The sequence below is a fragment of the Balaenoptera musculus genome, chromosome 7 (assembly GCF_009873245.2).
Source record: "Balaenoptera musculus isolate JJ_BM4_2016_0621 chromosome 7, mBalMus1.pri.v3, whole genome shotgun sequence".
Classification (NCBI taxonomy): domain Eukaryota; kingdom Metazoa; phylum Chordata; class Mammalia; order Artiodactyla; family Balaenopteridae; genus Balaenoptera; species Balaenoptera musculus.
Window position 1 is genome coordinate 89,714,331 of NC_045791.1, and position 22,831 is coordinate 89,737,161.

The 22,831-nt window shown below is 34.3% G+C and overlaps 1 protein-coding gene across 1 annotated transcript in view; it reads left to right on the forward strand.

Moving 5' to 3' along the window:
- The window catches only part of SPAG16 (sperm associated antigen 16), a 905,158-nt gene that overhangs the window by 119,737 nt on the left and 762,590 nt on the right, over positions 1-22,831 (forward strand). The window contains exon 10 of the mRNA XM_036858792.1: positions 20,455-20,582. Coding sequence (XP_036714687.1) covers positions 20,455-20,582 — 128 coding nt within the window. The remainder of the gene's footprint in view (positions 1-20,454; positions 20,583-22,831) is intronic.

Genomic DNA, 22,831 nt, shown 5'->3' on the forward strand with positions numbered 1-22,831 from the left:
TTAAAAAGTGAAACTGATTTGGGTGAAAGATAAGAAAAAATGTTTAGTATTAGAGAGCGAGACACATATGGAACATCTAGGTAGAGTTAGATGAAGCCAGAAAAGATATTAGAGTAAACCTCAGTCATGGAGGAAAATGCTACAGGATTAGACGTGAAATGAATTCTGAGAAGCTCATTGTTTAAGAGGCAGGTCTATATATGTAGCCTTCTGATGACTAAACTAAATATAGTGACAATGCCTATCAGCGAAACTGATGGCTAACATTAGAACATCTATCATAAATGAGACTTTGGTAAATGTTGAAAAATATTAAAAACTTAGCATTCCGATTGTTACTTAAAGTGTTGCTAGTGAGATCCACAACAGAGGCAAAGGCATTCTGTTGTGCATATTTTGAGACTGACTTGTTATCTTACCCCATGTTATCCAAGGCCCCTTCTAAAGAATTGACAGACTTTGGGGGTGGGGTATGGAATTCCTACAGTGAAAGGCAATCTTTTACATTAAACAGAATGCATAGATACATTGTGTAGATACTATATGGAATTAATTTCAGCTGAACAGATTGTAATCCATCATTCCTAATTGACACCCACAGCCATAAAAGAACCTCAGCGCAATTCCTAGAAATTGAATGGCTTCCTGTTCTAGGCCTTATTTAGATGTTGGATGCAAAATAAAACCGTGATTATATTTGGGGGAGATAACTTGTTAGGTGGGGTTATGTATCAGGAAACTTATAAAGATTAAAAATAAGCAAACAAGTACATTTTTGCTTTTGTGATTAGTTTAAATCAAGTCACTCTGACTCTAATTAAACAAATTGTTTGAGCTGTTTTGTTGTCTTAATTCTAGCCATATGGCAAAATAAAACACTATGTCAATGCAACATTATATGTGAGAGGACTTTGTAAACTCTGTATTGTCATAATTACAAGTACTGTTTTCATTACTAATAGAAACATTGTTAGCAGTGTGGCTTGTTGGGACCTGTGAAAATGAAAGTTATGATAGCTAGTATTTATAAAAGTATTCACTCATTCCCTATTCTCTACTCCCAAGGATCATAATTCACTAGTGACAGTTTCTCTTTAGGTGCTTGTAAACTCCTTGAGATCAGGAATTATCTCCCATGTCTCTGCGCTCCACTCACCTAGCATACTACTTGCACATTAATGCACTTTTCTGAATGAATTAATAGAATCCGTAGTTTCTGCTTAATTTCCACTCTGCGAGTGGGGGGAAAAAACGCTAAGAAGGATTCATTTAACTATGATTATCCATTCACCTTCTGAATACTCTTAGGAAACTTCAATGAAATCAAAATTTTAAACAATCCCGCCTAAAAAATGTTAGCAGTTTAATAAGTCATAGATCAGGGCTAGGGATAGAAAGTTGACAGTCCACAGATGTATTTTGTTTGGCCCTCCCAACACTGACATTTCTCAGGATTGAGTAATTATTATGTAAATTTATTATCAATATTTGTAATCGATTCTAATTCACCTAAAAATATTCTCTTTGTTTCTTCTTCACCCATGCTGGCCTTCTTTTTTGTTGGAACATGCCATGTTCACTCCCCCTTCAAGTCGTTGAACTGGCTTTTCCCTCTGCCTGGAATGCTCATCTCCTAAATAGCTTCATTGTCAACTCCATCACTGCTTCCGAGTCTTTGCTCAGATGCCAGCCAGGCTTACCTCGGCCGCTATGTGTAAAATTTCACAGTCATCCCCCACAGCACACTCTCCTCCTGACCAGTGTGCGCCCAGTCTCCCTTACTCTGCTCGTTTCTTTCTTTCCGTAGCAGTTTTTGTATTCTGATGTTTTATGTGATTTACTTGTTGTTTGTTTATTGTTTATTTTATGTCTCCCCAATATATTGTAAACTACATGTGGGCTAGGATGTTTATTTTTCTGTTTGCTTACTAGTATATTTTGGGACGTTGGAATAGTGTCTGGTATATTGGGACTATCAATACATATTTATTGAATGACTCAATGAAAACCCCCAATAGCTGACTCCTTCTGAAAAAAAAAAAAGTGCTGTATTTTAAGATTGGGGTTACATTCATACTACATTCCCTCCATTGGTTGGTGGCAACTGGTGCTTTAAGCAAGACATGCATGCATTTATCAGCCTCTACAGTTATCACTCCAGTTGTCTTCCCAGTACCGAATACTTATATACGTTGGAATTAATGTTCATATTTTTGCTTTTGTTTTTCTTACAGAAGAGAGAAAAGTTAATTATGTCTTGTACTCATGTCTTTACCCAAAGTGGGAACATGGGATCAAGAAAGAGCAAGAAAGTTATATGTTTACTTAAAAAAGGGGGAGAGCATACTTCTACATTGAAGTAAAGAATTTATCTATGTATTAAACATACATCTTTCAATGCCTACTAAATTAATTCATTTGAATTATCTTCCTGGCTTTTGAATGTCTGAACCTGCTTTATATAGTCAAAACTGCAACCTTATTTAAAATTCAAAGATAAGAAGGACCACTGAAGCACATGTATTAACAAAAAGAAGATAAATATTGCAGAAGATCATGTTAATAGAAAATACCTTGAGTAACTCAGAGTATGTTAGCTATTTTACTGTGAAGTCTCATAAGGTTATAAATCACCAAGCCACAAGCAGATCATCCTTGTGGATATCCATAGACAGTGAAAACTTCAGCAGCTAAGATGATTATCACTTTAGGCACAGGCTTGCATTTCTATCTGGACACGTAAAACAAACAGATGCCATCCAGTTGGGGCAGAAGTATTAGGCATTTCCCCTTAGCCACTAATGCAGATAACTTTACCTTGCTACAAAAAAGGCATTGCCTTTGAGGGACGGAAACAGGTAAAACTGGTGAGGAGAGATGTCGATAATTATCTATACTTTCTATCCACAAAGCTAATCAGAAAATCCTTGACATTTACTCAGAGTAATGCCATAACCCAAATAAATGAAACTTGATTTGTTGAATTAGGAAATCTGTTGAAAAAAGGTCCACCACTTTCAAAAGTTGCCCCATTTACTGACTTTTGCATAAACCATTGTTTAGCACTGCTTCAATGCCTGACACTGTGACAGAAATGGTCACCTGTGTCATCATTATGGTAGAATCCTCTGTGCTTTCTGTATATGTCTCTCCATTTCATTCACCCTTCCTTTGAATATTTTTGAGTCTGTAACACCTTTATGTGATTGTAATAGTGTTAAACCAAAGCTATAATTTATTGTACAGGATTATTTTACATGTAATATAAATGGAAACTTTTTAGATATTTGCATTATTCCATAACAAGCTTTACCAAAATGAAAAATTGGATGACTTAATATTTTTTTTAAAATTACAGTTCTTAATTTAACTGCATTAAAGTCAGGATAAGAGGGCTGAATTAAATGTTGCAATTTCAGTTCCAAAAATGCATGATTATTCTTCATTTTGGAAGCCTGCCAACTAGAGAATATATTAGGCTGTGAATGCAACTAGACAAGTCATACAATTCAGCAATTTCTAGCTGGTCAAGATATATCTTTGGGCAAATTTAACCTTTATAAGACTTATTCTTGGTCTCTGTTTCATAGAGGTTTTGCAGTTGTTTATTTTAAATGAAAATTATAGTGAGAGGGATATAACCTAAAAGTCACTGAAAAGTCCAGGTCTATCAATTTTAGTTTACATGCTGCTAAGTGAGGGGAGTTAATAAAGACAGAAAGTCTTCATTCATTTTCAAATAAAACTGCTAGTTGAGAATTGCCTTATTGTACAAACCTAAATATATTATGTCCTTTTCATAATGTCCAATTCATTGATTTTTGTCATCTTTCATTTAATTGCTTATATTTTTGGGTCAAATAGGATTTAAAAAATGTTATAATCATTTTCTTACTATAGTGAACTGATCTGATTCAAAACCATTGAGAAAATAAACAGCTATGTTTAAATAGCTACGCATAAGCAATAACTAGATACTGTATGAGTGACCTTTGACCTCTGTGAATCCTGCTTATATTTTGATTAGCATCTGTTTAGGCTCCTGGTGACTATGGGAGCCACTAGGATGCCTTCCAGAGAAATAGAAGCATAAGCAACCCAGCTGTGTGCTCTTTGTGCCAATAAGAGGACCTGTGCCAGCTGGCTGCCCTCCAGAAATGTGCGGTGGTAAACAGAAAGTTACCAACAGAAAGGTATTTTATTGCTTTCCGAGAAGGGGAATTTTAGCTAAGAGAACACAAATGAGTTGGATCATTATTCCCATTTCTCAGAAAAGGTCTGTGCACGAGAGGGATGTAGACTTCATTCTTTGCTTTAAAACTTAAAGTTTATTAAGGCTGTCATAGTGTGATTTTTATAAATGAAGAGTATTACTGAAATGGTTACTTTACTCGGGGATTAAAACAGTAATAGGTTATCTTGACTTGGTAATGGGTAGAAAAATTCAGACATTCCAAACTCTCAGTGTGTGTGGTCTTATATACACCAGTTTGAAATTTGGGTGTCTTTGCATACGCAAACACACACAAAAACCAACTGAAATATCTCAGTGGCTTAAAACAGAAAAACAAATAAAACAAATAAATACGCTACATGGCCATTGTGGGTCAACAAAGGGGCTCTGCTCATCATAATCACTTTGGGAATGCAGGCCGATGAAGAAGCTCTTGTCATTGCTTTCGTAGTATCGGAGGAAGGGACCAAAGATGTGGACAAACATGTCCTGGCACTTCACACTTGTTCCCAGAAGTACCACATGTGGCTTTTGCTCACATTTCATTGGTCAGGTAAATCACACGGCCACACCCAAGTTTAAGAGGGCAGAGATGTGTAATCCTAGACTGTATTATTTTTACATCATACATATGTTTAATATCAAGCTTTTCCAAGTGTTAAGAGTAATCTCAGTTCCTTCTAGAAAAATTTGAAAATGCAGAAGTGAATATAAAATAAACAGCATACAGAGTTAGTTACCATTAATATTTTACACACTTTCTTTTAGTTGCACAGACATATGCGTATGTAGATATATCATATATATGTCCTCTATATTATGTGGGTACTTTTGTATTCCATAAATTTTCTTTGTGGATATAATTATTAATAGCTAAATAGTGTCCCATCACCTGGATGCATGGTATTCTATAATTAACTAATCCTTTTTTTTTTTTTTTTTGAATTTAGGTGTTTCTAGTACTTCACTATAATAAATAATGGTCCATGGATATCCTTATATATACATCCTAGCACATTAGTCTGAATATTTTCCTAGAATAACATTTTTAGAAATAGGCTTACTGATAGAAGGTATTGGATCATTTCTTAATAAGTTTGATACATATTATCAAATTTCCTTCTAGAAATTAGTTTATATAAGTTTATATTATTACTTGCAGTATGTGAGAGTACCTCACCAATTTCTCATTTAAAAATATAGTTTTCCAATTTGTAAATGAATAGCATCTCATTTGTTATTATGTATTTATTAAATTGTTAGTGAGACTGACCATTTTTACATGTTTACTGACTACTTTATGGGTGATTTTTGTATCCATAGACTGTACTATTTTCTTCAAGAGAGTTTAGTTTTTTATGATCGATTTAAAAATATTTTTATATGTAATTTATATTATTACTTGTACATACCAACATTTTCCTTGCAGTTTTTACTTTGATTTTTTTTTAATTTTAGAAGTTTAAAAAATTGCATAATCATTATAACTTTTTACTTCACGATTTCTTCCTTAATGTTATGCTTAGATAGGGCTTCTGTATTCCAAAATCATATAAATATTTACTTACATGTTCTTTCATGATTTCTTTTTTTTTTTTTAACATTGAACTCTAATCCATCTGGAATTAATTTGGGAGCAGGATAAGATGCAATATTTTACCTTTTCTTCCTAAATAGTTAAATCAGTTTTCACAACGTTTATTGATTAATCTATATTGAGTCTCCTGGAGACTCAGTCATCAAAAATGTAGACTTACACGTCAACAAAACCAACAGGGAGATCTCACCAGAGACAAAGATCTGCATTAAAAATCATTGTGCTACTATGTAGAAGGTCTTAATACAGAACCTTATTGGCATAGTTAAGAAAATATTCTTAATTGATCTGGTTGTAGTATTTTGTGGCTTATAGCAGATTAGAAACCACACAAAAAGGGGATGAAGAAAAGGGCAGAAATTGCTGTAATTTTTATAATTAGAAGGAGACAGAAAAACTAGAAGGTAGACAAAGTTGTATTATTCAACAGTAGTTTTCATAATGATTACCAAGCCATTAAGGTGAAAAGGTTTCATTATCTTTACTCTTTCTGTTTAGGAAGCCCATTAAAAAAACAAAAAGGTTTAAATCAACAGGCCTTGAGGAAAGAACTGGGAAAAAATATGGTAAAATGAAAAGGATTTTGGCGTCAGACAAACTTGGATTTCAATCCGAGGTCCTTAACCTAACAAATCCATGACACTGGGGAAAGGGTTAGATTATTTTAGACTGATTTTACCCATCAGTAAAATGAAGATGATAAATGATCCTTGTGTGGCCACATTGTAATCAAAGTGATATACAGTCTCATCATGTTCATCCCTCATCTACCTCCTTGTAACTCCCAAGCCTGCTTCAAGATGAATTCTGAAAATTCCAAGTAGATATGGCGTTCTCTTCAGCAACTTCAGGAGCTGTTTGTAGTTTATAGTTAAACCAAATGATTCCTTTAAGCTAGAAGAAAAGTTAGGTCTTAAGTATTTTATCAATGTACCTTAGTTAATAGGGTCCAGTTGGAGACACAAGAATACCGACATAGATACTGGAGCTATAGGGCAAAGAAGAAGTAACTGAGGCTTTGGGGCCAGGAAGATAGAATTTGATTCCTGGTCCCACCACTGATCAGTTAGCTGATCACTCCACTGATCAACTCCTACCTGAGCTCTATTTTTGTCCATTGTAAAAGAGAGATGATATCCAGCATGCAGAACTGTTGTGAGGATTTGGCACGAATAAGTAGTTTAGTCTAGAAATATACTTTAAAAATGTGACGAACTAGAGGAGTTCTCAAGTGATAGTTTATTGGTTGTACGTTTTGTTTTTGCTAGTCTTTTTACTTTAGTCTAATTTGATATGGGTCAAAGAATGACTCAGTGATAACCTTAAAAATGTATCAAAACTATTTGCTTGATATAATCATATACAGCAGAAACTTTAAAGAATTATTAGATACTTTTAGGAGCATTAGATCAAAAATGCCTAAATACATATGAAAACAGCATTTTGCAAGTATAATCCTCCCTACAATCTAAAGTCACAACAATGCAAGCAAACATAAAGGTCAAGCAGTTGAACAAATACATAAGTGAAGAAGGAAGACTTATCCTGACTCATTCTCATTTTAATACTCAGACTGTGAATGTCAATTAGCTCAATCAAGTCTTAACAGGTAATGTCAGCTGTCAGTCGTTCCTAGGTAGTGATCTGTGAAGTTTGTCAGCAGGCAGTGGACTACTTGGCATGATGAATGAAATAATGAGGGCACAGAAGCCTGAACAAAACTTCTCTTTTTCTGATAAATTCCTCTCAACATGGGAATTTAGGACGAGGAGAGAAAAATCACTTTAAAATCTGTTTTAAGGCAGTGTTCATTTAATGCATTGTCTATTTTAAAACATTCATCTTTTAACCTTGTATTTTAAAAAATTAATGTCAATGGCAAATGATTAAGCATCATCATTTTTAACTGTATAGGTCAGTGTAAACAGCATGAGCTGCTACAAGAGATAAGCCTCCAAATTCAAAGTGCTTTTACAACTAGGGTTCGTACTCACTGTGGATGGTGTGACTCCTGAGTTCATTCAGTGACTCAGGTATATTGGCAGCCATCTGGTAGCTACACCACCTGGAAAATAGTCCTCCAAAGTCACTGTGGCAGGTGAAGGGAAATGGTTAACTATGTTGGGATATTTAAGGGCTAGGACTCAAAGAGGCTTCCATCATTTCTACTCACATCCTGTTTTTCAGAACCCAATAACTTTAACTCAGTTTAACTGTAAGTGAGGCAGGGAAATGTAGAAGAGCTCTTAAAAGTCTCTGTTATACCCACCAAGCTTGTTTTATTTGAACAGTCATTTAAATCTAAGTTTTTAACTATATCATATCCAGTTAAGCCATGGTTTGAAAATACTAGTTACAGGTTAGAGGGCATTTAATATGTGTAGACTAGATTCTTTATATACATTACTCTATTTGAAAACTTAAGAAAATGATACATTCATATGGTAAAATATTCAAACAGTAAAGAAAGGTATAATATTAAAAGTAATTAATTCTATTCCCTTTGCTCTGATCTCTATTTACTACATCCATTGGTGACAACTATTTTGTTTTTTCTTTTGTTTTGTTTTTTGGCTTAAAACAACACTTATTAACTCACAGTTCTGAAAGGCAGAAATCTGAAAACAAGGCGTCAAGGTTGGGTTTCTTCTGGAGGCCCTGGGGAGAATCCTTTCCTGGACTTTTCCAGCTGCTAGAGGCTGCTTGGATTCCTTGGATCATGGCCCCTTCCTCCATCTTCAGGGGACATCACTGCAGACTCTGTTTCTGTCATCATATCCCAGTCTCTGATCATGAACCTCCTGCCTCCTTTTTATTTTATTTTTTTAAGTTTTTCATGTTTTGTTGTTTTTTAATATAATTTTTTTCCTTTTTTAAATGGAAGTATAGTTGATTTACAGTGTTTCAGGTGTACAGCAAACTGACTCAGATATATCTATCTATCTATATAGATATATATATATGTATATTCTTTTTCAGATTCTTTTCCATAGGTTATTACAAGATATTGAGGATAGTTCGCTGTGCTATACAGTAGGTCCTTGTTGTTTATTTTGTATATAGTAGTGTGAATCTGTTAATACCAAATTCCCAATTTATTCCTCTTCCCTCTTTCCCCTTTGGTAACCATAAGTTTGTTTTTTATGTCTATGAGTCTATTTCTGTTTTGTAAATAAGTTCATTTGTATCATTTTTTAATTCCACACATAAGTGATATCATCTGATATTTGTCTTTCTCTGTCTGACTTGTTTCACTTAGTATGATAATCTCTAGGTCCATCCATGTTGCTACAAATGGCATTATTTCATTCTTTTTTGTAGCTGAGAAATATTCCATTGTGTGTGTGTGTGTGTGTGTGTGTGTGTGTGTGTGTGTATATATATATATATATATGTATATATATATGTATATATATATATATATATATATATATATATACCACATCTTCTTTATCCATTTGTCTGTCGATGGACATTTAGGTTGCTTCCATGTCTTAGCTTCCATGTCTTGTAAATAGTGCCACTATGAACATTCATAGCTACCGCCTCTGTTTAATTTTTTACATTTTTTATTGAAGTATAGTTCATTTGCAATATTATATTAGTTTCAGGTGTACAACAGTAATTAAATATTTTTATCTATTATACTCCATTTAAAGTTAGTATAGAGTTTTGGCTATATTCCCTATACAGTACAACATATCCTTATAGCTTATTTATTTTATACTGTAGTTTATGCCTCTTAATCTTCAACCCTTGTCTCTCCCCTCTACCCTTTCCTCTCCCCACTGGTAACCACTAGTTTGTTCTCTATATGTGAGTCTGTTTCTGTTTTGCCATATCATTGTTTTAGTTTTTAGATTCCACATATAAGTGATAACAGAGTATTCGTCTTTACCTGTGTGACTTATTTCACTAAGCATAATATTGATAACATCTGGATCCATCTGTGTTTTTGCAAATATTTCATTCTTTTTTATGGAAATATTTCATTCTTTTTTATGGCCGAGTAATATTCCATTGTGTGTGTGTGTGTGTGTGTGTGTGTGTGTGTGTGTGTGTGTGTGTGTGTGTGTGTGTGTGTCCATTCATCTGTTGCTAGACAATTATCCATTCATCTATTGCTGGACAGTTAAGTTGCTTCCATATCTCGGCTATTGTAAATAATGCTGTTATAAACATGGGGGTGCATGTATCTTTTTATTAGTGTTTTTTTTCTTTGGGTATATACCCCGTAGTAGAAATGCTGGATCATATGGCAGTTCTATTTTCAGTTTTTTGAGGAACCTCCCTGTAATGATTTCCATAGTGGCTACACCAATTTAGATTCCCACCAAGTGTACTAGGGTTCCCTTTTCTATACATCCTTGCCATTATTTATTATTTATAGACTTTTTGATGATAGCAATACTGACAGATGTGAGGTGGTAGCTCTTTGAGGTTTTGATTTTCATTTATCTGATTATTAGTGATGTTGAGCATCTTTACATGTGCCTGTTGGCCATCTGTATATCTTATTTAGAAAAATGACTGTTCAGGTCTTCTTCCCATTGTTTAATTGGGTTGTTTGGCTTTTAGACATTGAGTTGTATGACCTATTTATATATTTTGGATGTTAGCCCCTTATCAGTCATATCATTTGCAAATATTTTCTCTCATTCAGTAGATTGTCTTTTTGTTTTGTTGATGTTTCCTTTGCTGTGCAAAAGGTCTAAAATTTAAATAGGTCCCATTTGTTTATTTTTGCTCATTTCTTTTGCCTTAGGAGACTAATCCAAAAAAACATTGCTACGATTTATGTCAGAGTATTCTGCCTATGTTCTCTTCTAGGAATTTTATGGTTTCAGGTCTTACAACTAGGTCTTTAATCTACTTTGAGTTTATTTTTCTATATGGTGTGAGAATTTCATTCTTTTACATGTAGCTGTCCAGTTTTCCCAGCACCATTTATTGACTAAACTGTCTTTTCTCCATTATATATTCTTATCTCCTTTGTTGTAAATTAATTGTTCATAAGTGTGTGAATTTATTTATGGGTTCTCTATTCTATTCCATTGATCTATGTGTCTGTTTTTGTGTCAGTACCATACTATCTTGATTAGTGTACCTTTATGTTATAGTCTGAAGACAGGGAATGTGATATTTTCAGCTTTGTTCTTTTACTCAAGATTGCTTTGGCTATTTGGAGTCTTTTGTGGTTCCATGTAAATTTTAACATTATTTGTTCTAGTTCTGTGAAAAATGTCGGGATTTTTTGATAGGGATTGCATAAAATCTGTAGATTGCTCTGGGTGGTATGGATATTTTAACAATATTAATTCTTCTAATCCATGAACAGAGGATACCTTTTAATTTCTTTGTATCATCTTCAGTTTCCTTCATGAATGTCTTAAAATTTTCAGAGTATAAGTTTTCACCTCCTTGGCTAAATTTATTCCAAGGTATTTTATTCTTTTGGATGAGATTTTAAATGAGATTGTTTTCTTGCTTTCTCTTTCTGATATTTCATTATTAATGTATAGAAAAGCAATAGATTTCTGTATATTAATCTGGTTTCCTGCAACCTTACTGTATTCGTTTATTAATTCTAATAGTTTTGTAGTGGAGACTTTCAGGTTTTCTATATGTAGTATCATGTCATTTGCAAATAGTGAGTTTTATTTCTTCCCTTCCAATTTGGATGGCTTTTATTTCTTTTTCTTCTCTCATTACTGTGGCTAGAACTTCCACTACTACATTAAACAGAAGTGGCAAGAATGGTCATCCTTATCTTGTTCCTGATTTTAGATGAAAAGCTTTCAGGTTTTCAATGCTGAATATGATGTTTGCTGTGGGTTTGTTATAAATGGCCTTTATAATGTTGAGATATGTTTCCTCTATACAACCTTTGATGAGCGTTTTTATCATGAATGGATGTTGAGTTTTGCCAAATGCTTTTTCTGCATCTGTTGAGATGATCAGGTGATTTTTTATCCTTTTGTTAATGTGATGTATTACATTGCTAGATTCGCAGATATATTCCATTCTTGCATCCGTGGAGTAAATCCCACTCGATCGTGGTGTATGATCCTTTTTATATATCATTGAACTTGGTTTGCTAATATTTTGTTGAGGATTTTTGCATCTATATTCATCAGAGATATTGGCCTGTAGTTTCTTTTTATAATGTCTTTGTCTAGTTTTGGTGTCAGGGTAATGGTGCCTTCATAGAATGAATTTGGATGTGATTCCTTCTCTTCAATTTTTGGAACAGTTTGAGAAGATAGATATTAGCCCTTCTTAGTATGTTTGGTAGAAGTCCCCTGTGAAGCCATTTGGTCCTAGACTTTTGTTTGCTGGGAGGTTTTTTATTTTTTTAATTACAAACTCAATTTCTCTTCTAGCTATTGGTCTGTTCAGATTTGCTATTTCTTCCTGATTCAGTATTGGAAGATTGTTTCTAGAAATGTATTCATTTCTTCTAAGTTTTCCAGTTAGTTAGCATACAAATGTTTATAGTATTCTCTTGATTTTTTTGTATTTCATGGTATCAGTTGTCATTTCTGCTCTTTCATTTCTTATTTTGTTTATGTTGGTCCTCTTTCTTTTTTTGAGGAGTATGCTAAAGGCTTATCAATTTTGTTTATATTTTCAAAAAACTAGCTCTTTGTTTCTTTGATCTTTTGTCTGATAAGAGTATTGTTACCCCAACTTTCTTGTTATTTCCATCTGCATGAAATTTCTTTTTCCATCCCCTCACTTTCAGTCTGTGTGTCCTTAGCTTTTAAATGCGTCTCTTATAAGCGGCATATAAATGGGTCTTGTTTTTCTTTTTTTTATCTAATCAGCCACCACATGGCATGTTTTTGATTAGAGCATTTAGTCTGTTGACATTTAAAGTGAATATTGATGGATAAGTACTTATTCCAATTTTGTTACTTGTTTTCTGGTTGTTTCTGTGGTTCTTCTCTGTTCTTATTTTTTTTGTTTCTTCCCTTATGATTTTATGATCTTCCTTATTTGTATGCTTGTGTTCCTTTCTCTCTAGCTTTTGTATATCCATTGTAGGTTTTTGATTTGTGGTTACTATGGGGTTCATGTGTGTTAACCTATATCTACTTGTTTTAAACTGGTAGTCATTTACTTCAAATACATTCTAAAAGATCTACATTTTTTTTACTCCCCTCCCCGACATTTTCTGTTTTTGATGTCCTATTTTACATCTTCATGTTTTCCCCTTCACTGTTAAGACCCTTTAATATTCCTTTTAAGGTCAGTTTAGTATTCATTAACTCTTTTAGTTTTTGTCTGTCTGAGAAGTTTTTTCCTCTACTTCCATTTTAAATGATAATCTTGCCTGGTGGAGCATCATAGTTTGTAGGTTTTTCTCTTTCAGCACATAAATATATCATGCCCTTCTCTTTTGGCCTGCAAGCTTTCTCCAGAAAAATCAACTGATAGCCATATGGGGGTTCCCTTATATGTGACTCTTTGTTTTTCTCATAATGCCTTGAGAATTTTCTCTTTATGTTTAACTTTTGCCATTTTAATTATAATATGTCTTGCTGTGCTTCTTTTTGGAATCATCTTTTCTTGGGACTCTCTGTGCTTCTTGTACCTTGATACTGTTTCCTTCATCAGATTTGGGAAATTTTCATCCATAATTTCATCAAATACATTTTTGACCCTTTTCTCTCTCTTCTCCAGGGACCCCTATAATGTGAATGTTGGTCTGCTTGATATTGTCACAAAAGTTCCTTAAACTGTTCTCATTTTTAAAATTTATTTTTCTTTTTGCTGTTTTCATTGGGTGATTTTCACTATCCTAGCTTCCAGATCACTTACGTGTTCTTCTCTATCACCTAGTCTACTTTTAATTCTTTCTAGTGTGTTTTTCATTTCAGTTATTGTATTTTTCAGTTCTGACTAGTTTCTTATTAAAATCCTCACCATGTTCATCTATTCTTTTCTCTAGTTCATTTAGCATTCTTATTACTAATCCTTTGAACTTTTTACTCTGGTAAATTGTTTATGTCTGTTTCGTTAATTGTTTTTTCAGGCTTTTGTTGTTCTTTCTTTTGAAAAAAAATTTCTCTGTTTTCTCATTTTGCTTAATTTCTCCATCTTTATGAAGTTAGGTCAAACAGTTAGTTACATATTCCTGTCCTTCTGTGGGAATGGCCCTATATAGTCTGCATGTGTCCAATGGCTTTGGTGGCAGAGCTGAATCTGAAGTGAGCAGAAGTCATGTCGTCATTCAGTGTGTGCTAGCAGCCATCACATCGGCAGTAGGTAGGACTGGAGATGGAAGAGCTAGGACCAGAGCCAGATGTTAGCTGGGGCTTCTTTTCTGCTCCATAGCCAACACTACCATATCGGGAGTGGGTTGAATCCCATGTTGCTGGAGCAGAAGCCTGGTGTTCATGTCTGATCTGGTTCTGTTCCCTCGAAGTGTGTGCTCTCTGCCCCAAGCATTGACATGTTCAGTCCAGAGAGGAGCTTTGCTGGAACAAGAGGGGCTGGAGCAGGAGCTTGGCATGGGCCAACGTGCAGGCTGGGGTGGTCCCAGCACCAGTCAGAGCTCCAGAACACTCCTGATCTGCCGTCCCCCATGAATGCCAGTAATGGCTTCTTTTGCCCCTTTCAGATGCTGTGTCAGGTCTGAGTCAACTCCTTCCCCCACAACTCCATGCCTTCCTTAGAAGTGGCAGCCTCTGCCCTAGTGGGGAGCTGCATTATAGAGCAAGAGGGGCCAGAGCAGGTGCTTGGCATGGGCTGGGGCATGTGGTAGGGTGGTCCTGGTACCAGTCAGAGCTCCAGACCACTCCTCATCTCCTGCCCTTATGAACACCAGTAATGTTTGCCCTCACTCCATTTGGATGCTCTGTCAGGTCTGAGCTGGCTCCGTCCCCCACATTTGTGCACTCTCCTTGCCTGTGGCAGCCTTCAATCTAGTGTGTAGCTGCACCATGGAGCAAGAGGGATGGGAGCCAGTTCTCAGCTCAAGCTGAGGAGCATGCTGGGGCGGTTGTGGGAAACTGGCCCAAGTCCTGGGCAGTTTCAGTCTGCTTCCTCTGCCTTGTTTTGGGAGTAAGCAAGCATGTGTGCACTTTTCACAAGCAGAGTCTAAGTTTCTTACAGTCCCACTGTCAGTCCCACTGGTTTTCAAACCAGCTAAGGGGACTTGTCCTCTTGGCATCATACCCCAGGGCTGGGACACCCAATACGGGGTTTCAACTGCCCACTCCCCAGGAAGGGTTGCCAAGCCTGTGTAATCTCGCTCCTCTTCTGTGTCCCCTCCTAGGGGCTCAGGTGCCGATCTGATCACTTCTCTTACCTTCCTACCTGACTACGTCTGGATCTTTCTTACAGTGTTGTTTGTGTAAGAGTCTTTCTACCAGTCTCCAGTTTGTTTTCAATGAGAATCGCTCCACATGTTGATGAATTTTTGATGTGTTCATGGTGGTTGGTGAGCTCCACATCCTCCTGCTCCGCCATCTTGATCTCCTCCCGGTGACCACTGTTAAGATTCTTGCTCTCTCTGTCTCTAAAAATGTTTCACAGATACATTAGCGCTTACCTGTGTAGAACCTTTTTTTATTTTATAAAAATGGAATGATTTTCCTTATATGCTATTCTGTAAATTTTTTAAGTTAATAATATATCATAGAGTTAATTTTATATAAGTATATATAAACTTAGAGTGATATTCAAAATATTTGACAACCATTAGAGCATAAGCACTGACCAATCAGAATGGATGCTGGATGTAGGGTGGAAGAATGGTCCTGGAGCCCCAGGTGTGCCAGAAATTACCTTAATTAGGCAATATAATGAATAAGTCAGGGGCAGGGGATGTACCCATAGAAGGAGCTAGAATGTGGGGGTGAGAGGAATATGGAGTATGTGCTCAGGGTATCAGCTGTTTTCCAAGTAGTATGAATATCTTTCAGTATTTTAACAACTGACAGGGCCATACTGGTACACTAGGGTTATATCAGCACTGCATGTACCTCATTCTATTTAAAGGTAGTACACCAGAATAGTACTATAAGTTTTAAAGTAAATCAAGGTATTGATGCACAATTAGATTGCTTTTAATATCTTATATTGTAAGAAATGCTGTGTATTAGAAAACAAAAGCAAATCACAAAAACAAATAAATAAAAAGCATAAACAGAAAAGAAAACTTGTGTATGTAATTTGGTGAAACTTTGTGAGCATATCCACAAGGCAAATTCCTAGCTGTGGAATTACCAAGTCAATTTTTATTTCGATAGATATTTCTTTGAAAAGTCAAATTAGTTTACACTCACCCCAAGTGAGAGAATATTTTATTTCCATATCTTGTCCAACAGTTTGCATTATTATATTATCAAAAATTATGTCTTTATTCAATTTGATAACTGAATGATTAAGGAAATATTCCATTCTTGTTTAGTAATCATTTTGTAATAGTTGAAAAATTGTTAGATTTGGAGTCATTTAGACTTAGACTTTTTGTTTGTATTTGGATTAATTACTATGAGTTTGTTTTCTCAACTGTAAAATGGAGATATTATGAATGTCAATGCAATTTTGCCTGGTTTGTTATTCCAGATTAATTTTAGAATAATTTTCTAAGACTCCTCAAAATTCACACTGAAGTTTTTATTTGAATTGAATTAAATATTTAACTCAAACTTCTGAAGTTCATTAATAGACTTTCTATCTGAGTCCATGGACTATCTATATTAAATCAGCCCTTGCTTTATATCTCTGAATAAAGTGTGTTTTTCTTTCTGTAGGTTTAGTAAATTTCTTATTAGTGTTCTATGAGGTATTGTATATTTTATTGTTGCTAGATTTGATGAAATATTTTTCTTTTATATCTTCTGTTCATTCATTGCATATATGAAGGTTGCTACTTTTATAATTTGTAGTATATCTGTAGTAATGTGGCCTCTTTATAGTTCCTTTTTCCATTTGGCTTCATACACATTATCTATCTATCATCTATCAATGTAATCACAATATATGCAACTTATCATAATTTCATCTACTTCGTTCCAATAGTTTTATTGCTTATTTCTTCACCTTAATATCTTCTGCATATTTCTACTCTAGCTTTTCTTTTCATTTATATTGTTCCTTCTTGAGACTGAGTCCTTGCAATGGAAGGAGTGTATTCTACTTATATTTGTGGTCTGGTAAACGACACTAATGCCCGACACAAAGTAAACACTCAAATGTTAAGTGAATGCCTGAGTGAATAATTTTGAGCTTCAGATTCAAGGTTGTTCTGGGCAATTCCCATGAACGTTAGCTCAATGGAAAACAATAAACAAGATAGAGAAGCAGACACAAGTCAAATGGCATAGATACAGAGCCTGGGTACCCAAGGGACTAATGTGGAAGGAGGCCAAAATAGATAATTGGCTTCCCAATCAGGATAGATACAGGGGATGCCTAACTGATATATCACTGAAATGGAGAGAAAGTTACCCATCTGGTGTTTCATCCTATGAATATAAGCACCAAGGCTGTATTTAATCTCAACTGGCTGGCCAGTGAAGCAAGGACTCCTTTTATTATTGATCCTGGGACGAAGAGAGATAGCCAGCAGTTACCAGATATGAGACTGTATTCCGACAGGTCGGGTCATAGTAAAGTCTGCTGTAATCAGCATACCAGGAGAAATTAATCCTGTAGAGTATTTTATAATAAGTAAGTAAAGTATGAAATAACTCAATGAATTTACTCACCAGTTGAAATTAACATGTGCCACTAGTTGCAGCAATAATAAACACAGAAATAGCTAATGTTTATTAAGGATTTATTAGGTGCCAAGCATGTGATTAGTGCTCTACAGAGATTATCTCACTTAATCCTCATAGCAGTCTATGAATTCAGTATGATTTTGATTGTATTTTACAGGTGGGAGAATACAGCTTAGAAAGTTTGTTAAGTAGCTTGACTAAATTCACATACTAGTATGTAGTAAAGCTGAATTGTGAGGAAAAGCCAAGATTTTCAATCCTGACCTTTATTTCACGTGGGGAGCTTTAAAATAAAATAAATACCAGTGTCAGAGCCTCTCTTTCAGAAATTATTACTTAATTGGTCTGGGGTGGGGCTTGGTGGTATTGGTATGGTTTAAAAAGCTACATGGTAATTTCAACATGTCCTCAGAGTTGAGACCATTGACCTGTCAACAAAGCACATTACTGAGAGTTTAGCTTTGCCCTCGAATTGTACCTTGTCAGTACAAAGGAATGATAATGGTTATGTAGCTTGAAACAATAGTTTTAAGATTTACTTTCCTTCCTCTATGCACTGTCCTTATTTATGTATCCTGTATTTACCTTTCTGATCGTGCCTGCCAATTTATTGGCTATTGTCTCCTGGAATGTTTCAGTATACAGGCTGGGTTATAAAGGGTCTTAATGTTTTGCCTCTGCAAGTGCATCTATATTTAGATAGGATTGCTGTTACTAGGCCTTTACTGCTCTTGTAAATCTTCTTTTAAAATAGTTGTTCAGTTATTATTATATTTCCCTATATATCGAACAGGTTGTAGTTGATTAGGTTTATTAAATGCCTTGTATTAGTTTTATATAATGATGGGTTTAACAGTGGTTATACAAGTTGCTGTAGATAATAAGTTTATGGTTCTAGATATTTCCATGTAGTCAAAAAATTAGACTCAGAATGGATCCTGCTCCACCTTGCTATGTTTTCCAACATAATAATTTATCCTACCTCCATTTCCAGCCCAAGCAATATTATTAAAATGAGGTACCATCACAACAATAGGAAAAGGGGCAAAAGGCATAAATATACAGTCGAGAGAAAATGAAGTACAAAAAGAAATACAAAAATAGTTAATCAATTCATTGGCAAAATACCAATGAAATACAGTTTTATATATGAATTAGCAACAGTTTTTTCAGACTTTTTATCATGTAATTACATATTTATTATTTTATTGTTTATGGCGTCCTCATGCTAGAATGCAAGTTCCACAAGGTCTACCTACTTTGGTCAGTGATATATTGTAAGAGCTGAAACCAGTGCCTGCCCTGAAATAGACACTCAATAATAAATATTCGTAAGAGAAAGAAATATGTGCATGTGTGAGTGTGCCCATAGCAAAGATGTGGTGCATTATATATATTACTATATAACTGGCAGGGGTGTGAATTCATGTAACAATTCTAAAGAGCAATCCGTGAAGAGGTATCATGTTTTTTGTTAAATGTTAATTTTATTTGGATTATTATTTATTTACACTTCTAAACTGTTTTAAGGATGTAATCAGTAGAATGCAGATTTACAGACAGAAAACCCTGTTCACAGCATCGATAATCATAAGGCAAACAAATATAGCTGATGTTAAGTAAAATATGACATTTATCATTCTTTCAAAATAGACTAAATACTGTGAAAATGCAGTAATATAATGTTAAATGAAAAATGGAGGGTGGATAATAGAGCATGGTTCCAGTTTTGTAAAAAGTGAGAAAGAGAGGCAGGCAAATTCTTAAACCAGAGTGATAATAGTAATTATACCAGGGTGGTAAGAATAATTTTAATTTTTTTCTTTGTAATATTATAAAATGCATAAAATTTCTATAAGGATGTATATTACTTTCTTGATCAGAAAAATACTTCATTTATGAAAATTGGCTTTATCATTTTCCAACTCTGAGGATATAATAAAGAATCTGTTGCAATATAACCTCCACAAGGGCAAATCTTTTTATCTGCTTTGTTCATTGGTGGATTCCCTATGCCTAGAATAATGTTTGGGATAAAGTAGCACTCATAAATATTTTTTGAATAAATGAATGAGTGTGCAAATGAATAGTATGTCTCCCTCTTTTAAAGGCAGTTTTAAAGTGTTAAGGGTAAGCAGATTGATTACTTCCTTTTTGTGTAGAATTGAACAATTAATCCATCCATCATTTAGTGTCAATTAAGTGCTATTCATAGCATGTCTTCTTTCCACTGAGGAGAGACCACTTTCTCATGGGCTGAAAATGATCTTTTATCTCTCATTAGAGTTTGCTGGGTGGGGAGGGAAATGACCAACACATGGCAGATGTCGATTCTAATGTATGTGAGATTTAAAATGATTATGACAGAAATTTTTTATCTTTAATAAGTACCTTTAATTTAGCCCTGTGTCCTCAGATTTAAAGAAAACCATAATTATCAATTAATAAATGTTGCTATTTTGTTACCAATTAAAATGTGTTTAGTTCCCCATTTATAGAGAACAAAAGGAGTATAAAAATAATCACAGATTTTGTTGATGTTACTGTTGGGGATGGAAACTTATTGCAAAAGGACAATAGACCAATAATATAAGACAATGCTATATTGTGCTTCATTGTAATTCAATAAGGGGATTTTTTTCAAGTAATTTTTACCATGTAGTATGCAGTTTAGATTTATGCAAGTAGATATATGCCTTATTTAAAATTTTATGTTTTTTACATATTTTCTCAAAACTAAAATCAGGAATAAGGGATTTAAGGTAAATCCTGATGGATTATAATAGTAACATTTATGTTCTAATATAATATTAAATAAAACTGTATCAGTGTTTGCAATGAGTTGTCTATTTTACACAGAACTCTTGCTATATTTTTTTCTCTAGGATTCAGAGTTTCCCACTGATATGCAACCAAATCCAAACCTGTGTTTATGCAAAGAAAATATTTGTCCAGCAAAATTTGACTACAAGCTGAATAACATATTTAGACTTCACGAACTTCCAGTGAGCTGGTAGGATTCTTGATGTTTTATTAATACCTTTGAGATTTTATTGTCATGTTTAAATTTTGATGCTCTTATAGCTGTTTATGGTCAAAGTGTTTTGCTCTTAGCCTGTTTCTGAAATTGCTACTTATAACACTGAAAGAATCCGCTTAAAGCTGTTTCAAGAGTCTCAAAACTAACTGGTTTAGGCACTTGGTGGCAGTGCAGCCTAAGTGCACTACTGTGCATTTTTAATGTAGAGGTTGCAGTTCTGGCTTAAAATAAAGCACAGATTGTTTTTAGAGAGGTTTGTAGGATTTGTTTTAAAAATAGGATCTCAGCAACTATGCATTTCATTTGATTATTTTACTTAATATTTTATCAAATATTAATATTAATATTTTATGGTTTTTTTCCACATTAACACATTATTTTGTTTTGTTTTGAGGACCATAGTTTTGTGAACCATAATCACATCAGTTTAAAAGCAAAACTTATTACTTGCTAATAAGTTTTATGAATCTGCATATTTACATTCATAGGAAACATTTTAAATCTTATAAAATTTATACTACTTCTATTCAGAGTGTTTGAGAAAAATATTTCTGTGGAGAATCAGTAAATATACATTCTACAATAGATTTCTATGGTACTTTAAAATTTTACTAAGTGGTCAGCTTTTGTAAATAATCATGGATACATCATTTTGATTATGGTTTAGGTAAGTAATATTGTTTTCTTGTATTTGTTCATATAATCCCAAGTTTATATTATTGATTTTTAAGAAATTTGTAGAAAAATGTATAGCAAACATTATGTAATTGTTCCTCTTATACTTAATGAGGAAAAATGTCTCAGAAGAGGATGTTAACCAACTCTAATAACCTACACTTAACTGTGGTAAGGTTTTTCTTGTTTTGTTTATTTTGCAAAGTTTACCTTGCTCTTGATGACTGTATGTATAATTTACTTTCTAAGACCTATTTGTTTGATTATTTTCATGTAGCAAGACTCTGCCATGACCAAAACCAGTAGGTTAATGAATTGAAAAGGTCTGTTAGTAAAAGGAACCATAATAATGATACATTCATACCTTAAGTATTCTATTTCAATTTAAAACAGTTCATTTGCATTCACATGCCCGTCTTTTGATGTAAGGCCATGGCTTTTTCTTTCCTTAAGTGACTGTTGATTGGAATTCTACATCATATTTCTTGCATAAGCTATACCAATAATGCATCACTAACAATTTCAATTTTATGATTTTCTTAATCTGAAACAAGAACTTCAGACGCTCAGAAGATGATTTCCTCACATTTCCATGGCATTAATTTAATTTTCATTGATAGCAATTCTGCTTATCACACTTATATTTCATCACCTTGATTAGTTTTTAATTACATTATAGTAGCAAACGCAACTGGCTTATGAGGTTTAGTAACAAACTCCTTTGACTCTTTCTGATAGTGGACCTTAGCTGGTGGGAGTGGCTTGTGCTGGTCTGCTGGGGCATGGTCTGGAAGCTCTGAGCAGTCAGGGCACTGCTAGCACAGCCAGAGTGTTTTACGGAGAGAATGGGAAATGTTGACCAACGATTAAGTGGAGGTTAAGGGAAAAGCTTTTACTAAATGAAAATGTGGGGAAGAGAAAGAGGGAAACATTTGACTTAGTTAAAAACAAAGTCTGGATTCCAGCTTAATTTATTTGCAGACTTTGGAAAGACAGCTGCCCTGATAACTACTACTGCAACCCAGGGAATAATTTCTCTGTCATAATCTTCAGTAGTTAGCCCATGAGGAGAGAAGATTCTAGCATTATGAGTTAGGCAGCAAAAAAAAAAGAATTGTGAGTAGAAAACTAATCACTAATCTTCTAGTGTAACATACCTCAAACGAAAATTAAGCTGTGACTTTGGGCCAACTCATTTACCTGGGCCTTTTTTTTTGCCTGTTTCTTCTTTTCCAATTTGTCTCAGTTTCTGCTTCGTTATACCGCCATTTCTTCTTGGTCACAGGTTTGTTTTTCTCTCTCCCACCTATTTTATTCTACTACTTTCTCTGTACTCTCATTCTATACCACCAGTCCTTAACTAGCCGTAATATAAAATTCAACTGTAAATTTCTAGTGTTTCTCAAATAATTTCATATTCTCTGTTCTTAATTTAAAACTGAATCACCCCACTCCCACCACCCCATATACACACACAGAGGTTTGGTACTTTATAGGTCTTTAATAGTATAATGTTTATTGACTCAATTATATGTTTCTTTAAAGAA